The 22,190-nt window shown below is 48.9% G+C and overlaps 1 protein-coding gene across 1 annotated transcript in view; it reads left to right on the forward strand.

Moving 5' to 3' along the window:
* LOC130130729 (RING finger protein 150-like) overlaps positions 1-16,563 on the forward strand; it is a 29,277-nt gene extending 12,714 nt beyond the window's left edge. The window contains exons 2-6 of the mRNA XM_056300521.1: positions 7,870-8,120; positions 12,535-12,689; positions 12,933-13,029; positions 14,496-14,763; positions 15,016-16,563. Of these exons, the coding sequence (XP_056156496.1) occupies positions 7,870-8,120; positions 12,535-12,689; positions 12,933-13,029; positions 14,496-14,763; positions 15,016-15,134 (890 nt within the window). The 3' untranslated portion in view covers positions 15,135-16,563. The remainder of the gene's footprint in view (positions 1-7,869; positions 8,121-12,534; positions 12,690-12,932; positions 13,030-14,495; positions 14,764-15,015) is intronic.
* The last annotated feature ends 5,627 nt before the right edge of the window (positions 16,564-22,190 follow it).

Consider the following 22,190-nt stretch of genomic DNA (forward strand, 5'->3'; position numbering starts at 1 on the left):
TACACGGAGTTATTGTACTACACTACATGGAGTATTCTACTACACTATGTGGAGTTATTGTACTACACTACACAGAGTTATCCTACTACACTACACAGAGTTATTGTACTACACTACATGGAGTATTCTACTACACTATGTGGAGTTATTGTACTACTCTACATGGAGTATTGTACAAACCCCAATTCCAGTGAAGTTGGGACGTTGTGTAAAAGGTGAATAAAAACAGAATACGATGATTTGCAAATCTTTTCACACCTATATTCAGTTGAATACAGACAAGATATTTAATGTTCAAACTGATAAACTTTATTGTTTTTTTGCAAATATTCACTCATTGTGAATTTGATGCCTGCAACACGTTCCAAAGAAGCTGGGACAGGGGCAACAACAGACTGGGAAAGTTGAGGAATGCTCAGAAAACACCTGTCTGGAACATTCCACAGGTGAACAGGTTAACTGGAAACAGGGTAGTGTCCTGATTGGGTAAAAAAGGAGCATCCCCGAAAGGCTCAGTCGTTCACAAGCAAGGATGGGGCGAGGTTCACCACTTTGGGAACAACTGTGTGAGCAAATAGTCCAACAGTTTAAGAACAACGTTCCTCAACATACAACTGCAAGGAATTTAGGGATTTCATCATCTCCAGTCCATAATATCATCACAAGATTCAGAGAATCCCGAGAAATCTCTGCACGTAAGCGGCAAGGCCCAAAACCAACACTGAATGCCCCTGACCTTCGACCCCTCAGGCCGCACTGCATTAAAAACCCACATCATTGTGTAAAGGATATTACCAGGTGGGCTCAGGAGCACTTGGGAAAACCATCGTCAGTTAACACAGTTGGTCGCTACATCTACAAGTGCAGGTTAAAACTCTACCATGCAAAGCCAAAGCCAGATATCAACACCACCCAGAAACACCACCCGCCGGCTTCTCTGGCCCGAGCTCATCTGAGATGGACTGACCCAAAGTGGACAAGTGTGCTGTGGTCTGACGAGTCCACATTTCACATTGTTTCTGGAAATCATGGACGTGGTGTCCTCCGGGCTAAAGAGGAAAAGGACCATCCAGATTGTTATCAGCACAAAGTCCAAAAGCCAGCATCTGTGATGGTATGGGGGGGTGTTAGGGCCCATGGCATCATGGGTAACTTGCACATCTGTGAAGGCACCATTAATGCTGAAAGGTACATACAGGTTTTGGAGCAACATATGCTGATGTCTTTTTCAGGGACGTCCCTGCTTATGTCAGCAAGACAATGCCAAGCCACATTCTGCAGGTGGTCCACCAGCGGGGCTTCGTAGTAAAAGAGAGGGGGTACTGGACTGGCCTGCTTTCAGTCCAGACCGGTCTCCCATTGGACATGTGTGGTGCATTATGAAGCACAAAATACGACAACGGAGACCCCGGACTGGTGAGCAACTGAAGTCGTACATCAGCAAGGATGGGAAAGAATTCCACCTACAAAGCTTCAACAAGTAGTGTCCTCAGTTCCCAAACGCTTACTGGGTGGTGTTAAAAGGAAAGGTGGTGTAACACAGTGGTGAACATGCCCCTGTCCCACCTGCTCTGGAACGTGTTGCAGCATCACATTCACAATGAGGGAATATTTGAAAAAAAAACAATAAAGTTTATCAGTGTGAACATTAAACATCTGGTCTTTGTAGTGGATTCAGCTGAACAGAGGTGGGAAAGGATTTGCAGATCATTGTGTTCTGTTTTTATTCACCTTTTACACCACGTCCCCACTTCACTGGGACTGGGGTTTGTACTACACTACATGGAGTATTGTACTACCCCACATGGAGTATTGTACTACACTACATGGAGTATTGTACTACCCTACATGGAGTATTGTACTACACTACATGGAGTATTGTACTACCCCACATGGAGTATTGTACTACACTACATGGAGTATTGTACTACCCCACATGGAGTATTGTACTACACTACATGTAGTATTGTACTACCCCACATGGAGTATTGTACTACACTACATGTAGTATTATACTACCCTACATGGAGTATTGTACTACCCTACATGGAGTTGTTCTACTACACTACATGGAGTATTGTACTACCCCACATGGAGTATTGTACTACACTACATGGAGTATTGTACTACCCCACATGGAGTATTGTACTACACTACATGGAGTATTGTACTACCCCACATGGAGTATTGTACTACACTACATGGAGTATTGTACTACCCCACATGGAGTATTGTACTACACTACATGTAGTATTATACTACCCTACATGGAGTTGTTCTACTACACTACATGGAGTATTGTACTACACTACATGGAGTTGTTCTACTACACTACATGGAGTATTGTACTACCCCACATGGAGTATTGTACTTCACTACATGGAGTATTGTACTCCCCTACATGGAGTATTGTACTACACTACATGGAGTATTGTACTACACTACATGGAGTATTGTACTACAGATGATCTGTTCATATTGAAAGTCTCACTTTGTGCAGCTTTCAGCTGTTCTCTGTACAAACGCACAACATTTTCTGTGTGTGTGTGTGTTTGTGTGTGTGTGTTTGTGTGTGTGTGTGTTTGTGTGTGTGTGTGTGTGTTTGTGTGTGTGTGAGAGATGGGGAAGGTGAGCGAGTGGGAGAAAGCTAAACATTGATTCCAAGAGTGTATTTTTAGTGAGTGACTGCTCAATCAGTGTGTGTGTGTGTGTGTGTGTGTTTTAGTGAGAGTGTATTAGTGTGTGTGTGTTACTGTATTAGTGTGTGTTTTAGTGAGTGTGTGTGTGTGTGGGGGGGGGGGTTGACAGTTCAGCACTAGCACCAGGAGTTTTGCAAATCTTGTTGCCACGCACAAACACACACACACACACACTCACACTAACACACAAACACACACTAACGCTCACTAACACACAAACACACACACACACACACACACAATAACACGCACTCACTAGCACTCTGTCTCTCTACATGTGTCTTGTCTACGTACTGTGAGTACGGGAGAGTCAGACCAGGTCTGGGTCCAGTATGTGGATACGGGAGAGTCAGACCAGGTCTGGGTTCGGTATGTGGATACGGGAGAGTCAGACCAGGTCTGGGTTCGGTATGTGGTTACGGGAGAGTCAGACCAGGTCTGGGTTCGGTATGTGGATACGGGAGAGTCAGACCAGGTCTGGGTTCAGTATGTGGTTACGGGAGAGTCAGACCAGGTCTGGGTTCAGTATGTGGATACGGGAGAGTCAGACCAGGTCTGGGTTCAGTATGTGGTTACGGGAGAGTCAGACCAGGTCTGGGTTCGGTATGTGGATACGGGAGAGTCAGACCAGGTCTGGGTCCAGTATGTGGATACGGGAGAGTCAGACCAGGTCTGGGTTCAGTATGTGGATACGGGAGAGTCAGACCAGGTCTGGGTCCGGTATGTGGATACGGGAGAGTCAGACCAGGTCTGGGTTCGGTATGTGGATACGGGAGAGTCAGACCAGGTCTGGGTTCGGTATGTGGATACGGGAGAGTCAGACCAGGTCTGGGTTCGGTATGTGGATACGGGAGAGTCAGACCAGGTCTGGGTCCGGTATGTGGATACGGGAGAGTCAGACCAGGTCTGGGTTTGGTATGTGGATACGGGAGAGTCAGACCAGGTCTGGGTTCGGTATGTGGATACGGGAGTGTCAGACCAGGTCTGGGTTCGGTATGTGGATACGGGAGTGTCAGACCAGGTCTGGGTTCGGTATGTGGATACGGGAGAGTCAGACCAGGTCTGGGTCCGGTATGTGGATACGGGAGAGTCAGACCAGGTCTGGGTCCGGTATGTGGTTACGGGAGAGTCAGACCAGGGCTGGGTCCGGTATGTGGATACGGGAGAGTCAGACCAGGTCTGGGTTCGGTATGTGGATACGGGAGAGTCAGACCAGGGCTGGGTTCGGTATGTGGATACGGGAGAGTCAGACCAGGTCTGGGTTCGGTATGTGGATACGGGAGAGTCAGACCAGGGCTGGGTTCGGTATGTGGATACGGGAGAGTCAGACCAGGTCTGGGTTCGGTATGTGGATACGGGAGAGTCAGACCAGGTCTGGGTTCGGTATGTGGATACGGGAGAGTCAGACCAGGTCTGGGTCCGGTATGTGGATACGGGAGAGTCAGACCAGGTCTGGGTCCGGTATGTGGATACGGGAGAGTCAGACCAGGTCTGGGTCCGGTATGTGGATACGGGAGAGTCAGACCAGGTCTGGGTTCGGTAGAGTCAGACCAGGTCTGGGTTCGGTATGTGGATACGGGAGAGTCAGACCAGGTCTGGGTTCAGTATGTGGATACGGGAGAGTCAGACCAGGTCTGGGTTCAGTATGTGAGTACGGGAGAGTCAGACCAGGTCTGGGTTCAGTTTGCTGACTGTGTTTCTTAACGAAGAGGATCAGCAGGTGTTTCTACTCGGTGTGAACGTTGCACCAGCTTCCTGTCAGGACGTGACACCGATCCCCACGCCGCCTCACATGTGCTGTGGTAAACAGGAAGTTCTGTTGAGGAACCGCTTGTTCCGCTTGTTTGCTTGTTCCGCTTGTTTGCTTGTTCCGCTTGTTTGCTTGGTTTGGGTTTGTCTCCTGCGTAGAAGACCAGCGGACCTGGAACCAGGTCGGGATTAAAATGTTGCTGATGTTCAGAATAAAGCTTCTTCTGGCTGGAGACGGGACGCCGGCGTGTTGGCCGGGTGTTTGGTGGCCAGGTTAGCTGTGGCTAGATGGAGAGCACGTTCTTCGTCATCATCCTCATCCTCATCATCATCTGCATCCTGTGGGAAACCAGGAAACTTGTGGAAGTCCGTGTTTCATGAAATTCTTTGTTTTGAAGGTTTTTTCCATTCCTTTATTTTTGTGCAACCACCCTGAAAACGACCAGTTACAACCGGTTTTCCCCAGCTGCTCCTGGGACTCTTCCTGGGGTAGGCTTTCCGCTTCCGGTGTAGGAAGATGACGGTGCAAAGTCACGTTCACAGCGGCCCCACCCAGTACCGGTGTAGGAAGATGGCGGTGCAAAGTCACGTTTGCGGCGGCGACGGCGGGAGGGGGGGGAGGCTGCAGACTACCACGTGCCTCCTCCGATACACGTGGAGTCACCAGCCGCTTCTTTTCACCTGACAGTGAGGAGTTTCACCAGGGGGACGTAGCGCGTGGGAGGATCACGCTATTCCCCCCAGTTCCCCCTCCCCACTGAACAGGCGCCCCAGCCGACCAGAGGAGGCGCTAGTGCAGCGACCAGGACACATACCCACATCTGGCTTCCCACCTGCAGACACGGCTAATTGTGTCTGTAGGGACGCCCGACCAAGCCGGAGGTAACACGGGGATTCAAACCGCCGATCCCTGTGTTGGTAGGCAGTGGGGTAGACCGCCATGCCACCTGCACATTTTGGTGCTATTTTGGGGGCTATAAGAGGGTTGAGAGTAACACTTGTGAATATAACATTCAAATAAAAACAACATGGTGTCTGCAGCACCAAATATAATGCACTGCATAAAGCCTGCAGTCGTCGCTCATCATTGACATGGGTGACGTGGGTGACATGGGTGATGCGGGTGACGCGGGTGACATGGGTGATGTGGGTGACGCGGGTGATGTGGGTGACATGGGTGATGCGGGTGACGCGGGTGATGTGGGTGACATGGGTGATGTGGGTGACGCGGGTGATGTGGGTGACGCGGGTGACGTGGGTGACATGGGTGATGTGGGTGACGCGGGTGATGTGGGTGACGCGGGTTACGTGGGTGACATGGGTGATGTGGGTGACGCGGGTGGCCAGGCTTGTAGCTTTGACTGACATGACGTGTGCTGCGAGCTTGTTGGTGAGCGGTGGCGAGGTTTCTTTTGTTTGGTTCTGTGATTTCTACACGGATTTGTTGTTCACAGTCTAGCGTGATCAGTGTAGCATGATCAGTGTAGCATGATCAGTGTAGCATGATCAGTGTAGCGTGATCAGTGTAGCGTGATCAGTGTAGCTTGATCAGTGTAGTGTGATCAGTGTAGCATGATCAGTGTAGCGTGATCAGTGTAGCATGATCAGTGTAGCATGATCAGTGTAGCGTGATCAGTGTAGCGAGATCAGTGTAGCTTGATCAGTGTAGCTTGATCAGTGTAGCTTGATCAGTGTAGCGTGATCAGTGTAGCATGATCAGTGTAGCTTGATCAGTGTAGCGTGATCAGTGTGGTGTGATCACTAGCATGATCAGTGTGGTGTGATCACTAGCATGATCAGTGTAGCGTGATCAGTGTAGCGTGATCACTGTGGCGTGATCAGTGTAGCGTGATCACTGTGGCGTGATCAGTGTAGCATGATCAGTGTAGCTTGATCAGTGTAGTGTGATCACTGTGGTGTGATCAGTGTAGCGTGATCACTGTGGCGTGATCAGTGTAGCATGATCAGTGTAGCTTGATCAGTGTAGTGTGATCACTGTGGTGTGATCAGTGTAGCGTGATCACTGTAGCGTGATCACTGTGGCGTGATCAGTGTAGCGTGATCACTGTGGCGTGATCAGTGTAGCGTGATCACTATGGCGTGATCAGTGTAGCGTGATCAGTGTAGCATGATCAGTGTAGCTTGATCAGTGTAGCATGATCAGTGTAGCATGATCAGTGTAGCATGATCAGTGTAGCATGATCAGTGTAGCATGATCAGTGTAGCATGATCAATATGGGAGAAAAAGAAGGTGTGTCCCCTGCACGTGTTGATGGTGACTTCACTGTCCTTTTAGATTCTGATGCAGGACACGTAGTACTTCTTTACATCACTGTGTGTGTGTGTGTGTTTGTGTGTGTGTGTGTTGAGATTAATGTGGTTATGCCTTATTTTTATCCCAATCTCAAAAATGTGTGTGTGTGTGTGTGTGTGTGTGTGTGTGTGTACTGGCAGTCAGGCTACAGTCACAAGGCTAACCTGAATTTATTTTTTTCTTTTGAAAAACATTTCTGTGTTATCACACACACACACACACACACTCACTCACTCACACACACACACACACACACTCACTCACTCACTCACTCACTCACTCACTCACTCACTCACTCACTCACTCACTCACACACACACATTCACTCACTCACTCACACACACACACTCACTCACTCACTCACACACACAAACACTCACACACACACACACACACACACACACACTCACTCACTCACTCACTCACTCACACACACACACACACACACACACACACACACTCACTCACTCACTCACACACACACACACACACACACACACACACACACACAGTCTCCAGACTCATAGCAGAATATCGTAGCAGCAGCAGAGAATCACATTCTGGTGAAATCAACTTGGCTAACTCTCCAGCTGTCTGATGAGCTGCTTGTAGATTCCAGGTTGTAGATTCCAGGTTGTAGATTCCAGATATAGGTTCCAGTTGTAGATTCCAGATGTAGATTGCAGGTTGTAGATTCCAGTCTTAAATATCAGATGTAGACTCCAGATATAGGTTCCAGTTGTAGATTCCAGGTTGTAGATTCCAGATGCTGCTGGGTTTCCACTCTAAAGCCGCGGGTTTGTCCGCAGGTCCTGAAGCCTGACATTTACAGGCAGCCACAGCTTAGTGACTTTATTCCTTGTTGGAGGGCAGAGGTCAGGCTTCAGAGTTGTAAGTTTAAAACGTTTTACAATCAGAAATTTTAGGGATCTTAGAAACGTTTTATTTTCTCACAGCACTTTAATTTTTTTTTTGGTTGTGAAATCAACCCCAGCAGACTTCCCTGCCTCACCTGTAGAGATGTCTCCAGATTCCACTCACTGAACCTTGGACACGTTTCGTAGATGTGAACGACTGGATGTAAGTTATGCTCGTGTGTCCTCTCAGGTACCGGGGAGGTGGTGGCCATCATGATCCCAGAGCCCAAAGGCCGTGAGGTCGTGTCCCTGCTGGACCGGAACGTGACAGTTACCATGACGATCAGCATCGGGACGCGGAACCTGCAGAAGTATGTGAGCCGGACCTCCGTGGTGTTTGTGTCCATCTCCTTCATCGTCCTCATGATCATCTCCCTCGCCTGGCTCGTCTTCTACTACATCCAGAGGTTCAGATACGCCAACGCACGAGACCGAAACCAGGTACCACAACACCAGCATACACTCAGAATCAGAAACACTCCCACAGCAGTGCAACACAAAGACAAGAACACATATATCCAAACTAACACATATATCTAAACTAACACACATATCCAAACTAACACATAATATATCTAAACTAACACATATATCTAAACTAACACACATATCCAAACTAACACATATATCTAAACTAACACATATATCTAAACTAACACATATATCTAAACTAACACATACATCCAAACTAACACATATATCTAAACTAACACATACATCCAAACTAACACATATATCCAAACTAACACATATATCCAAACTAACACATATATCTAAACTAACACATATATCCAAACTAACACATATATCTAAACTAACACATATATCCAAACTAACACATATATCTAAACTAACACATATATCTAAACTAACACATATATCTAAACTAACACATATATCTAAACTAACACATATATCCAAACTAACACATATATCTAAACTAACACATATATCTAAACTAACACATATATCTAAACTAACACACATATATCCAAACTAACACATATATCTAAACTAACACATATATCTAAACTAACACATATATCTAAACTAACACATATATCTAAACTAACACATATATCTAAACTAACACACATATATCCAAACTAACACATATCAAAACTAACACACATACCCAAACTAACACATAGATCCAAACTAACACATATATCCAAACCAACACATAGATCCAAACTAACACATATATCTTAACTAACACATATATCTAAACTAACACATATATCCAAACTAACACATATATCCAAACTAACACATACATCAAAACTAACACATATATCCAAACTAACACATATATCCAAACTAACACATATATCTAAACTAACACATATATCCAAACTAACACATACATCAAAACTAACACATATATCCAAACTAACACATATATCCAAACTAACACATATATCTAAACTAACACATATATCCAAACTAACTCATATATCTAAACTAACACATATATCAAAACTAACACATATATCCAAACTAACTCATATATCTAAACTAACACATATATCCAAACTAACACATATATCTAAACTAACACATATATCCAAACTAACACATAGATCCAAACTAACCTATATATCCAAACTAACACATAGATCCAAACTAACACATATATCCAAACTAACACATATATCCAAACTAACACATATATCTAAACTAACACATATATCTAAACTAACACATATATCTAAACTAACACATATATCCAAACTAACACATATATCTAAACTAACACATATATCTAAACTAACACATATATCCAAACTAACACATGGATCCAAACTAAACAAAAAAGAAATCACTGTCCAGGAGAACGAACACCAGCCAGGATGACTGTCGGAACTGCCGGTCTGCATGGGCTAGCAGTTAGCTTAGCCTGCCCCGCTTCCGCGTCGTGTCAGACCGCCCTCAGTGTTTCCTCTTCGGGTGCAGCTCCGGTCGGGACTGTGGTCTTTGAGCTCACGGGATGCAGCAGACTAAGCTCCCTCCAATGCCAGCTCTCCCAGCCAGACACCTTCGACACACCTCCCCGCACTTCACACGATGACACTATAAACATAGTCAAGGCTAGGCAAGGCCGCTGCCAGACCACCCTCGGTGTTCTTGTAACTGCTGGTCTGTATGGGCTAGCAGTTAGCTTAGCCTGCCCCGCTTCGGTGTCCTGTCAGACCGCCCTCGGTGTTACCTCTGTGGACACAGCTCCAGGCAGGGCCCTGGTCCCTGGGCGTTGCCCACAGGACAAACCAGACCAAGCTCTCCCAGCTGATCCAGCGCCAGCTCCCCCGGCCATCAAACCAAGACAAACATAGATGCAGACGTGGACAAAGACACTGCATGGGCGGTGCTGGGTGAGGCCGCTGCAAACGTGAATTCACGCCGCCATCTTCCCACACTGGAGGCGGAAAAAAATATGAATTATGCACAATATTGGATTTTTCCCCCTTTTTTGTCCCAGTTGTACTTGGCCAATTACCCCACTCTTCCGAGCCGTCCCGGTCTCTGCTCCACCCCCTCTGCTGATCCGGGGAGGGCTGCAGACTACCACATGCCTTCTCCGATACATGTGGAGTCACCAGCCGCCTCTTTTCACCTGACAGTGAGGAGTTTCACCAGGGGGACGTAGCACGTGGGAGGATCACGCTATTCCCCCCGATCAGGCACCCTGACCGACTGGAGGAGACGCTATCGCAGCGACCAAGACACATACCCACATCTGGCGTCCCACCCGCAGACACGGCCAATTGTGTCTGTAGGGATGCCCGACCAAGCCGGAGGTAACACGGGGATTCAAACCGACGATGCCTGTGTTGGTAGGCAACGGAATAGACCGCCACACCGCTCGGCTGTACCGATATTGGATTTTCAATATGCGGATATTTTCAAACTCTTTAGCCAATCACCCATGCCGACACCGATATACACTCACTGGCTACTTTATTAGGTACACCTTGCTAGTACCGGGTTGGACCCCCTTTTGCCTTCAGAACTGCCTTAATCCTTCGTGGCATAGATTCAACAAGGTACTGGAAACATTCCTCAGAGAGTTTGGTCCATATTGACATGATAGCATCACGCAGTTGCTGCAGATTTGTCGGCTGCACATCCATGATGCGAATCTCCCGGTCCACCACATCCCAAAGGTGCTCTATTGGATTGAGATCTGGTGACTGTGGAGGCCATTTGAGTACAGTGAACTCATTGTCATGTTCAAGAAACCAGTCTGAGATGATTCGAGCTTTATGACATGGCACGTTATCCTGCTGGAAGTAGCCATCAGAAGATGGGAACACTGTGGTCATAAAGGGATGGACATGGTCAGCAACAATACTCAGGTAGGCTGTGGCGTTGACACGATGCTCAATTGGTACTAAGGGGCCCAAAGTGTGCCAAGAAAATATCCCCCACACCATTCCACCACCACCACCAGCCTGAACCGTTGATACAAGGCAGGATGGATCCATGCTTTCATGTTGTTGACGCCAAATTCTGACCCTACCATCCGAATGTCGCAGCAGAAATCGAGACTCATCAGACCAGGCAACGTTTTTCCAATCTTCTATTGTCCAATTTTGGTGAGCCTGTGCGAATTGTAGCCTCAGTTTCTTGTTCTTAGCTGACAGGAGAGGCACCCGGTGTGATCTTCTGCTGCTGTAGCCCATCTGCCTCAAGGTTCGACGTGTTGTGCGTTCAGAGATGCTCTTCTGCATACCTCGGTTGTAATGAGTGGTTATTTGAGTTACTGTTGCCTTTCTATCAGCTCGAACCAGTCTGGCCATTCTCCTCTGACCTCTGGCATCAACAAGGCATTTTCGCCCACAGAACTGCCGCTCACTGGATATTTTCTCTTTTTCGGACCATTCTCTGTAAACCCTAGAGATGGTTGTGCGTGAAAATCCCAGTAGATCAGCAGTTTCTGAAATACTCAGACCAGCCCGTCTGGCACCAACAACCATGCCACGTTCAAAGTCACTTAAATCACCTTTCTTCCCCATTCTGATGCTCAGTTTGAACTGCAGCAGATCGTCTTGACCATGTCTACATGCCTAAATGCATTGAGTTGTTGCCATGTGATTGGCTGATTAGAAATTTGCGTTAACGAGCAGTTGGACAGGTGTGCCTAATAAAGTGGCCGGTGAGTGTATACACGTCTTGTTTTTATTCCACTGGAGGGAACACCCGGTTTGTCCTGTGCTAGAACGAGCCCGGGGCTCTCGTTGTGATGGCCTGCTTGTTGTAGATACAGACTTAAATCATTTCCTCTGATTCCACCCTGAAGTCATCCTTTTACAAGCGTAGACATTCACTCACGGACAATAAGAGATCTCTAGAATCTGTAGAAATAAAGGATGGCCGGAGTCCAGGCTGCTGACAGGTCTTCGCTGGCGGCGTTTTGTTCTTGCCTTCTTTTCAGAAACTCTTGGTTGTGTTCAGGGTGACGGCTCTGAAGATGCATGATTAAGTTGGTAGTGTTAAAGCGGTTGGTTTTACCCTTCTCGCAGCACCGCTGCTCGACAGGCGTGGCGGCGGACAGCGCCGCTGCTCTACAGGCGTGGTGGACAGAAGTGTTGTTTTCTGTCTCAGATACTCTGAGATACTTCCACCCTGCCGACATGTTGGAGCTTGTTACTGCCGCTCTTCATAAACACTGAGGAAGTCGCCATCGCTGTGTGGGCGTAGTTATTACATCCATTACCTTATAGACCGTATTCACACACACACACACACACACACACACACACACACACACACACACACACACACACACACTTCTATATTCTAGTCTTCATCTGTCTCTCTGTCTCGCTCCCTCTCTCTCTGTCTCTCTGTCCAGCGTCGTCTTGGTGATGCAGCTAAAAAAGCCATCAGTAAGCTGCAGGTTCGGACCATCAGGAAGGGCGACCAGGAGACGGAGGCTGATTTTGACAACTGTGCCGTCTGTATTGAGGGCTACAAGCCCAACGATGTGGTCCGCATACTGCCCTGCAGGTACACACACACACACACTTCCAGTCCTCCATTAGCTGGCAGCTCTTCCGGATTCCAGCAGTGTCCAGGTGTTGTTCGACATGGTCATCTCTGATTGGCTCAGAGCGTCATCTTCGAGACATACTTCCTGTGTCATTGTTACGAATGGTGGACGCCTCTCCCACATGTCTGTATGGATATGATCACCTGACGAGTCACGGTAACCTCAGTGAATTAATTTAATCTGGTCACACTTCCTTCCAGGCACCTGTTCCATAAGAGCTGTGTGGATCCGTGGCTGTTGGACCATCGTACGTGCCCCATGTGCAAGATGAACATCTTGAAAGCCCTCGGCATCGCTGTGAGTGATCCAGAAATCAAACCTCGGGGTTTTATTTCTTTCTTTATTGTATTAAAGTTGTGTTACCGTGTGAAGTGTGAATCTCCGGACCCCGCAGACTGTAGTGTTGTGTGATGTGGACGTCTGCTGTCTGGTAGGACTTCACCAGGAAACATGACAGGATGCATGGTGTTTACCATCTTCATCATCAGGGCTGTCCCGCATACCTCTTTTTTTGGGCTGCGAATATTTGGCAGCAAGTATTTGAAGGTATTCGAAGCTTCGCTACGACGGTGGGAGGGTAGGGGGGGGGGTCTTGCCAAACTAGCTGTAAGTTTCATTCTGTGATATTGTGTTGGGGGTGGAAGAGATGAGAATCGGCATGCTGCCTTCGCATGGACTGGGGGATGTCGTTATTGTGGATGAGAGCAGGACGGTAAAATCGGACGATCTGGCAAATGAGGCCGAGAACGGCAGACATCGCTGCCGTCAAAAGTTAAAGTAGTTAAGTTAGCTGTTTTTTGTGTCTACACAAAGTAAGACACAGTGTTAATTATGTGTTGTGGGGGTGTGTGAATATTATTGAATATAACTGTATAAAACAAACGTAAAACAATTTTGTAAAATATAATTTATGTGATTTATAATTTATATGATTGTGAATCTGTGACGTTAGCTTCGGTGCTAATTAACCATGACGTTAGCATTGGTTCTAATTACCCATGACGTTAGCTTCGGTGCTAATTACCCATGACGTTAGCTTCGGTGCTAATTACCCATGACGTTAGCTTCGGTGCTAGTTACCCATGACGTTAGCTTCGGTGCTAATTACCCATGACGTTAGCTTCGGTGCTAATTACCCATGACGTTAGCTTCGGTGCTAATTACCCATGACGTTAGCTTCGGTGCTAATTAACCATGACGTTAGCATTGGTCCTAATTACCCATGACGTTAGCTTCGGTGCTAATTACCCATGACGTTAGCTTCGGTGCTAGTTACCCATGACGTTAGCTTCGGTGCTAATTACCCATGACGTTAGCTTCGGTGCTGTAGCGTTAGCGGACGGCGGCCTGACAGGATGCGTGAGGGCCGCGTCTCAGTACAACCACGGCAAAACTGCTGCGTCAAAGAGTTATGATATAGTAGTCTGTTTATTTGGAGTTGAACCCTCTCTCTCCCTGTCTGTCTGTCTCTCTCCCTGTCTGTCTCTCTCCCTGTCTGTCTGTCTCTCTCTCTCTCTCTCTCTCTCTCTCTCTCTCTCTCTCTCTCTCTCTCTCTCCCCGTCTGTCTCTCTCCCTGTCTGTCTCTCTCTCTCTGTCTGTCTCTCTCTCTGTCTCTCTCCCTCTCTCTCTCTCTCTCCCTCTCTCTCTCTCTCTCCCCCTCTCTCTCTCTTTCTCTCTCTCCCTGTCTGTCTGTCTGTCTGTCTGTCTCTCTCTCTCTCTCTCGCTCTCGCTCTGTCTCTCTCTGACTGTGTGTCACTCTCCAGTTGAATGCCGACTGTCTGGATGACCTTCCTCTGGACTACGACCTAGCACTGGGTGTGGCGGGGGTGGGGGGTGTCGGTGGTGTTGGGGTGGGGGCTCTGGCTCTGGAGGCCGTGGTGTCAGGGGCATCTAGTGACGGCACCCTGAGCGAGGGCAGCTCCTCTGTGGTCCTGGACCCGGGTGTCCGCCGAGTCGGGCTGCCGCAGGACTACCAGGACCCCGACACACTGAGAGACAGTCCTGTTACTGCCACTACAGACACACACACTGGTAAGACACACACACACACACACACACACACACACATTTGTTTAGACTCTCCCGGTAGTCATATAGACATATAGATAGTGAACTCCTGTCTCACCGTCAGGGGTTTTCAGAGTCTGAGACAGCAGGCTTCCGATCTGCCAAATCTGAGAAATAGAAATACACGATCACTCACTTCAACAACTCATAATTGATCACTCACTTCCTGTTTAACCTTTAACCCTTCAGAATACTTCCTGTGGCTATCTTCTCCAGGTGAACTCCAGCCTCTGGCCAGCAGTGCCTCGGTGGCGTCCCTGGTCATTGCCGTGGAAACGGGCCTGTCGGACGAGGAGGGGTCTGTTGAACCATCTCCAATAGGGGACAAGTCCTGAGAGGAGCCCAGCAGAACCCAGCCAGAACCACACCCACAACGGACCGGACCCAAAGATCCATGTAAACAGGGTGCCTAAGAATGACATGCTCGCTGGACAGGACTAAGGTTGACCCCAGCTAGAACCAGAATTACATTCTGGTGTCGACAATTTTTTTTTTCCCATTTACAGTAAACCAGAACCAAGGCGCCCAGCAGGGATTAAGTTTACCTTTCCTGGACCTTAGGAGGGTCAAAACTACCAGGAGCCCGATTTTATGAGACCACATGAGAACAAGGTTCAGATTGTAACAGGATGGGACGTTGTGGACGTGTGTGATACGTAGAACTGTGGTGGTTTTGAATCGGCACCAAACCAGAGCCAAACTGAACTTTGACCCAGGTAGATTAGAGTGGAACTATGACAGGAGTCTGGATTTTGATGAAGTTTACCTAAGTTTTCTAAGTAGGATGGACCTCCATCTTGCCAATAAGTTTCTAAATTAAAAATGGACCGGTGGGGAAACTCTGGCTAACCTATTTTTTTTCTCATTTTTTATGTCCACCTGGACCTGGGCTAGCCATTCAAGAATACCTAGTACATGTTAGCTTGCCTCTAACCTGGATTTAACCTTGAGTTTACTTGGGTCAGAACTGGAGTTTACCAGGAGTTTGACCCTGATCTGGCTGGGACCTAACGTCCTGTTTCCATCTACCTGTCCGTCAATTCCCTGGAAAGATTATTGCAGATGCACATTCATCTGGTCCGTCACGCAGGAAGTAGCTTGACCTGTTTACGTCTGAGGTTCTGCACCTCCCACTGGGTCTATGTGTCACACCTCATACCCACATCCAAATACTGAGATTGAAGAAACATCTTCATTTTGAGAATCACAGAAGTTGCGAGGATGCCTGATCCCTGAAAGATTTCACTTCCACCCGAACAGAATGGCTGGGATTTGAATCCAGAACCCCGGCATGAGAATACCTCCCTGCTTGCTTAAGTAGCAGACGTCACTCATTGGATGGGATTTTAAGACTGAGCTTCCGAAGTTGTTCCAGTCTGCCATCTTTCTCACTCTTCTAGTAAGTTCACTGGACCGGATAAAGTCTGAGTCTGTCCAACATAAAAGGTTACAAGGTCACCTGAAGCTGACTGATCCCACCAAGCAGAACTAGAGAGCAGGGGAGGTTTGGATCTATTACGTAGTGTGATTTACCTCCGTGGGTCATGTGCTGGAGCTGATTCAAGAGATCAGGGCCTGGATTTCTTGCTCTATTTGTATATTGGTACCTGTGCTGGTTGAGCACGGAATGGACCTGTCTCGGATATAACCTGGAATGTTGTATTACCTGGTTCTCCAGGTACAGCTGCAGGTTGACACATTGTACCTCGAGTGCAATCGCTCAAACCTGAGGAATTACGTTTCTGGTTATTATTATTATTATTATTATTATTATTATTATTACTTTAAGTTTGGTTTGGGATCTGTCTGATTGCGCACAGGGACAGTGTGTGATGTTGTCGGTGATGTTCCTTTCTTTACCAGAATAAGAGAAGAGGATCACATGGGACATGGTACTGACCTTTTTATAGAGGACTCTTACTTTGAAAGGACCTCACATTTGAAAGGAAACACGGGATGTAGTTTGCTACGTCATTCTTAAAGCAACCCTTTTATCATAAAACGTTTTTGCTCAGACTGTGAACAAGACTCTGAATGGGAATATAAGGTGACAAAGTACCAAGTATTACTACACAGTTTAACTGCAGTATTGGATAGCAACTACACAGTATTAAGGTTTATTTTTCTCTTCTCGGTTTGCCTGTCTGTGTAATTCAAGGATCCGTTATCTCGTAGGTCTGACAGTACTCGTGTTGCCTGTCCTCTCTTGTGTTTCTACGGTGGCAGGGTTCCTGTTTAGGTTTGGAGACCCGGGAAAATTTAGGTGATATGATTAGGGAACGTTTAGAGCCCTTAAAATGATAAAAAATATTAAATATACGGAAGGTCACTCCAACAAGGCTGCAAAACGCCTCATGAGATTGTGGCGGTCGATGCTCACGTGGTCCGGTCTGTTGTCAAAGTGGAGGCTAGAACACCGGCACCCTGCTGGCCAGCAGTAGCATAGTTTCTACCGGCACCCTGCTGGCCAACAGTAGCATAGTTTCTACTGTCACCCTGCTGGCCAACAGTAGCATAGTTTCTACTGTCACCCTGCTGGCCAACAGTAGCATAGTTTCTACCGGCACCCTGCTGGCCAGCAGTAGCATAGTTTCTACTGGCACCCTGCTGGCCAGCAGTAGCATAGTTTCTACTGCCACCCTGCTGGCCAACAGTAGCATAGTTTCAACTGCCACCCTGCTGGCCAGCAGTAGCATAGTTTCTACTGTCACCCTGCTGGCCAGCAGTAGCATAGTTTCTACTGCCACCCTGCTGGCCAACAGTAGCATAGTTTCTACTGCCACCCTGCTGGCCAACAGTAGCATAGTTTCTACTGCCACCCTGCTGGCCAACAGTAGCATAGTTTCTACTGCCACCCTGCTGGCCAGCAGTAGTATAGTTTCTACCGGCACCCTGCTGGCCAACAGGACCCGTGGCGGTCGTTGGTAACCCGGGCCTTGACCGATCTGGTATGGAAATCTGATTCATGATCCGCATAGTTGATTTGGCAAAGGTTTTATACTGGATGGCCTTCCTGACGCAACCCCCTGCCATTTCTCTGGGCTTGGGAAAGACACCAAGAATGCACTGGTTTGTGCGTCCGCAGTGAAGCTAGGACACAGAAAGAAAGCCAGTCAAGTTAAATTTTAACAAAAGCGATGCATGTTGGATGTGGAAAGGATGAAAGACTAACGTGCCATGTGTCAAACCAACCTGAGGGATTCTGGGTAAACATTTGGATCGAGCTAATCTGAGACCGGTTGTTGAATGCTGGGGTTGCTGTGCAGCAAGAGAGTCTCCGTGGTTAACGCCTTTCTGCAGCAAAACAGGAGACGGTGTTTTCTGTCTGTGTGCCAGCAGGAAGTTGGTTACACTGTCAGAAATATCCAGCGAGGAAGAGCTTACGTGGCGTCACGAGCTCTTCTTTTACTTTGTCTTCCAATATGGCAGCGTCGGTAACCGACCTCCGAACGTTCCCGGACAGGCCCCGTTGTTAGAAAAACCCCTCCTAGGAACCCTGTCTACAGCGTTACCCTCTGTCCTCCTTTTTTCTCTACCTGTCTGTCCGTCCGTCCGTTTGTCCGTCTGCCTGGCCGCAATTGTTGGTTTCCATAATAAAATGCTGCCTTTTTTTTTTTTTTGGACAGGCAGCTGTTTGGACAGTCCCGTTCTCTGTCAGACAATCAAGCGTTGGGTCTTTTTGACGCGCTGTGCCGGGTCCCTTTTCCTGACGTTCGGCAAACCCCGGAGTGTTTTCAGGCCTGCGGAGGCTGTCTCGTAGGGACCCTTTCCGAGGCGCCAGACCACGGCTACGGCCCTGTCAGTGTCCTTGAGCAAGACACTCGAGTCCTGTCAGCTTCAGGACTGCGGACAGGAGCCCCGGCTAGGTTAGATAACGAAGAGGTGTGTTTCCAGAAGGTCCAGTCCACCCTGCGTCTCGGCGGTAGGCTTGGGAAGAGCCGTCTGGGGTGCGTGTCCGGTGTTCACGGTGCTGGGGGAGAGGTAGAGATCGTCGTCTATTTTGATACCAGAAGAGATGTTATTTTTGTAACAAAGATCGCCCCCTACAGCCCTGGAGTGTGGCTTCCCCCTCATCAGTGTGATTGGGTTCTGATCGTTGACGGGGCAGATTAAGCGTTATTTGTGTTCGTTGTATATACGTAGGTGCAACCCAGAACCGCAGAACATACAACCCAGAAGAAGAAGAGTAGGAACCACGTTAGGCCGTTCTAGTGTTTGCTCGAAACGTTTTTTACTTGAAGTAGATCTGACCGTTGGCGACGCTTCGGGAGGTAGAACCGTGTGTTTAACCTACAGAACCCGTCAATGCCAACACCTCTGCTTGGTTCTGATGTGAACCTGTCAAGACATCAGCAGAGGTCACAAAGCATATGAAATGTTGGGTCAAATAATCGTTCTCCTCACTGGAGAGAATGATCGGAACCAATACGAGTCGGCGGGTTTGCAGAAACCAGGATTTAGGATTGCAGCAGGGGAAGCTGGTTTTCTGACGTCACCGCAGCACTGTGTATGTGGGCCGAGGTGTGTCGGTGCTGCCCGCCTTGGTTCGTTTCAGCTCCCTGATCCGGAGCCGGAAGTCTCTCAGTCGTTTCCAGGTCCCTCTTGCCATGTTTCCCTAGTGTCCTTGTTTCCTTACCTCACAGCTCGGCATCAGGACCGGGAGCCAGTTCACTTTCAGTTCATTCAAGGTAAATAGAAATCCCCGGATAGACGTCGAGTCGTCCGACATGTTTGAACGACGAGCTGAGGTGGTTCTTAGTTGACCGGATACGCCGACTTTCAGGTGTCAGGTTGTTTCAGTGTTGGAAGGGTTTGGCCGAGCACCGCTCTCATTCCCGCCTGCTAGGGCTGTGCGATATGACTCTCTCTCTCTCTCTCTCTCTCTCTCTATATATATATATATATATATATATATATATTATGTATATCTGCGATAGCCACAGATACAAGCGGCTGAAATGAGTTTCCTCCGTAGGGGGTCTGGGCTCAGGCTTAGAGATAGGGTGAGGAGCTCGGACATCCGGAGGGAGCTCGGAGGAGAGCCGCTGCTCCTTTGTGCCAAAGGGAGCCGGTTGAGGTGGTTCGGGCATCTGATCAGGATGCCTCCTGGGCGCCTTCCTTTGGAGGGTTACCGACCCCGGGGTAGACCCAGAACTCGCTGGAGGGACTACATGTCCAATCTGGCCTGAGAACACCTTGGGATCCCCCAGGAGGAGCTGGAGGGCGTTGCTGGGGAGAGGGAGGTCTGGAGTGCCCTACTTGATGCCACCGTGACCTGACCCCGGAGAAGCGGCTGATGATGAATGGATGAATGAATATATATGGTGGCGCAGTGGTCAGCACGGTCACCTCACAGCAAGAAGGTCTTGGGTTCGAGCCCCGGGGTAGTCCAACCTTGGGGGTCGTCCCGGGTCGTCCTCTGTGTGGAGTTTGCATGTTCTCCCCGTGTCTGTGTGGGTTTCCTCCGGGGGCTCCGGTCTCCTCCCACAGTCCAAAGACCTGTAGGTCAGGTGACTCGGCTGTACTAGATTATCCCTAGGTATGAATTGTGTGTGTGTGTGTGTGGGGGTGTGGCCCTGTGATGGTCTGACAGCCTGTCCAGGGTGTCTCCCTGCCTGCCGCCCAATGACTGCTGGGATAGGCTCCAGCATCCCCGTGACTCAGAGCAGGATAGGCAGTTCAGATAATGGATGGATGGAGATATATATATATATATACACACACACACACATATATATATATACACACACACACACACATATATATATATATAGTGTGACGAGAGAACTAGGTCTGTTGTTTCATATTGTCCTCCATCGTTTATTTTGTGTGTCAGAAATCACACTCTTAACAACAACATTTGTCATCGTGTGGCGTCTGAGCATCGTTTGTGCGGATCACATTAGTAAATGGCTCTTCCTGACCTCTTCATTGCACGCACAGTAAGGTAGCTGGTGTAGTTGTCATCAACTCCCCTCTCCGCTCCGCCGAGCCCCGCCCGCGGTGAAGCGGAGAGGGGAGCAGAGGAGAAACTAACGCCGCCACAAACGACAGCAGAAGGCAGTAGAGACTGTGTTTATTCATGTTGTTGGCCTGATCTATGTGCACTCGTTTCCTCTCAGCTCGGCCCCGTCAGCGAGGACGGGGCTGCTCCTCTCAGCGAGGACGAGGCTGCTCCTCTCAGCCAGGACGGGGCTGCTCCTCTCAGCGAGGACGGGGCTGCTCCTCTCAGCGAGGACGGGGCTGCTCCTCTCAGCCAGGACGGGGCTGCTCCTCTCAGCGAGGATGAGGCTGCCCCCCTCAGCGAGGACGGGGCTGCTCCTCTCAGCCAGGACGAGGCTGCTCCTCTCAGCGAGGACGAGGCTGCTCCTCTCAGGGAGGACGGGGCTGCTCCTCTCAGCGAGGACGGGGCTGCTCCTCTCAGCCAGGACGAGGCTGCCCCCCTCAGCCAGGACGAGGCTGCTCCTCTCAGCCAGGACGAGGCTGCCCCCCTCAGCGAGGACGAGGCTGCTCCTCTCAGCCAGGACGAGGCTGCTCCTCTCAGCCAGGACGAGGCTGCCCCCCTCAGCCAGGACGAGGCTGCTCCTCTCAGCCAGGACGAGGCTGCTCCTCTCAGCCAGGACGAGGCTGCTCCTCTCAGGGAGGACGGGGCTGCCCCCCTCAGCGAGGACGGGGCTGCTCCTCCACACACACAGGGACACGGACCAGAAACTGTTTATTCACCGAGTTTAGAGAAATGGTGCGACGTCCTGGTATGTGTGGGTGTGGGGATTTGGGGTGACTGGTACCGGGTGTGGGTGTGGGGATTTGGGGTGACCAGTACCGGGTGTGGGTGTAGGGATTTGGGGTGACCGGTACCGGGTGTGGGTGTGGGTCGTATCGCACCGCCCTACCACGTCCACATTCACACCGCTGGACACATTCAGCGGGTTTCTCGCCCCGACCTGTTGAGTCTAAGGTGCCTCGGCCAAGGGCAGCCTGACAGACTTCAGCTGACCCGGGGACTCAGACCGGTGACTTTCAAGGCACACGGTGCACTTTGCCAACATGCCGGCCCCCCGCCCCTTCCCCTTCCTTCACAAGTAAAGGCCCCAGGCCGCTAGTTTGGTCCCATTTTCAAGGCTGTCCTGCTCCTCCCTCAGCGGGGCTCAACCCGCGGGGCAGGACCCGGAAGTCGAGCGTGAGAGTTTCCGTCGGGGTCGTTCTCAAAAAGAAAACTGGACCGACACCTCCTGGTGTTGCGCTCGGTAGCGGTAGAATGGGCCTGTGTTTTTCCAGTGCCGTCATTTCAGAGTGTTGTAAGGTTTTTGCGGGTCTCTGTAGTTCCAGACATAAACCAGTTCCAAGGTCCAGCGGGGGACAGCGCCCTCTTGTGTCTTCAGATTATCAAA

This window comes from Lampris incognitus, chromosome 20, assembly GCF_029633865.1.
Source record: "Lampris incognitus isolate fLamInc1 chromosome 20, fLamInc1.hap2, whole genome shotgun sequence".
In the NCBI taxonomy this organism is placed as follows: domain Eukaryota; kingdom Metazoa; phylum Chordata; class Actinopteri; order Lampriformes; family Lampridae; genus Lampris; species Lampris incognitus.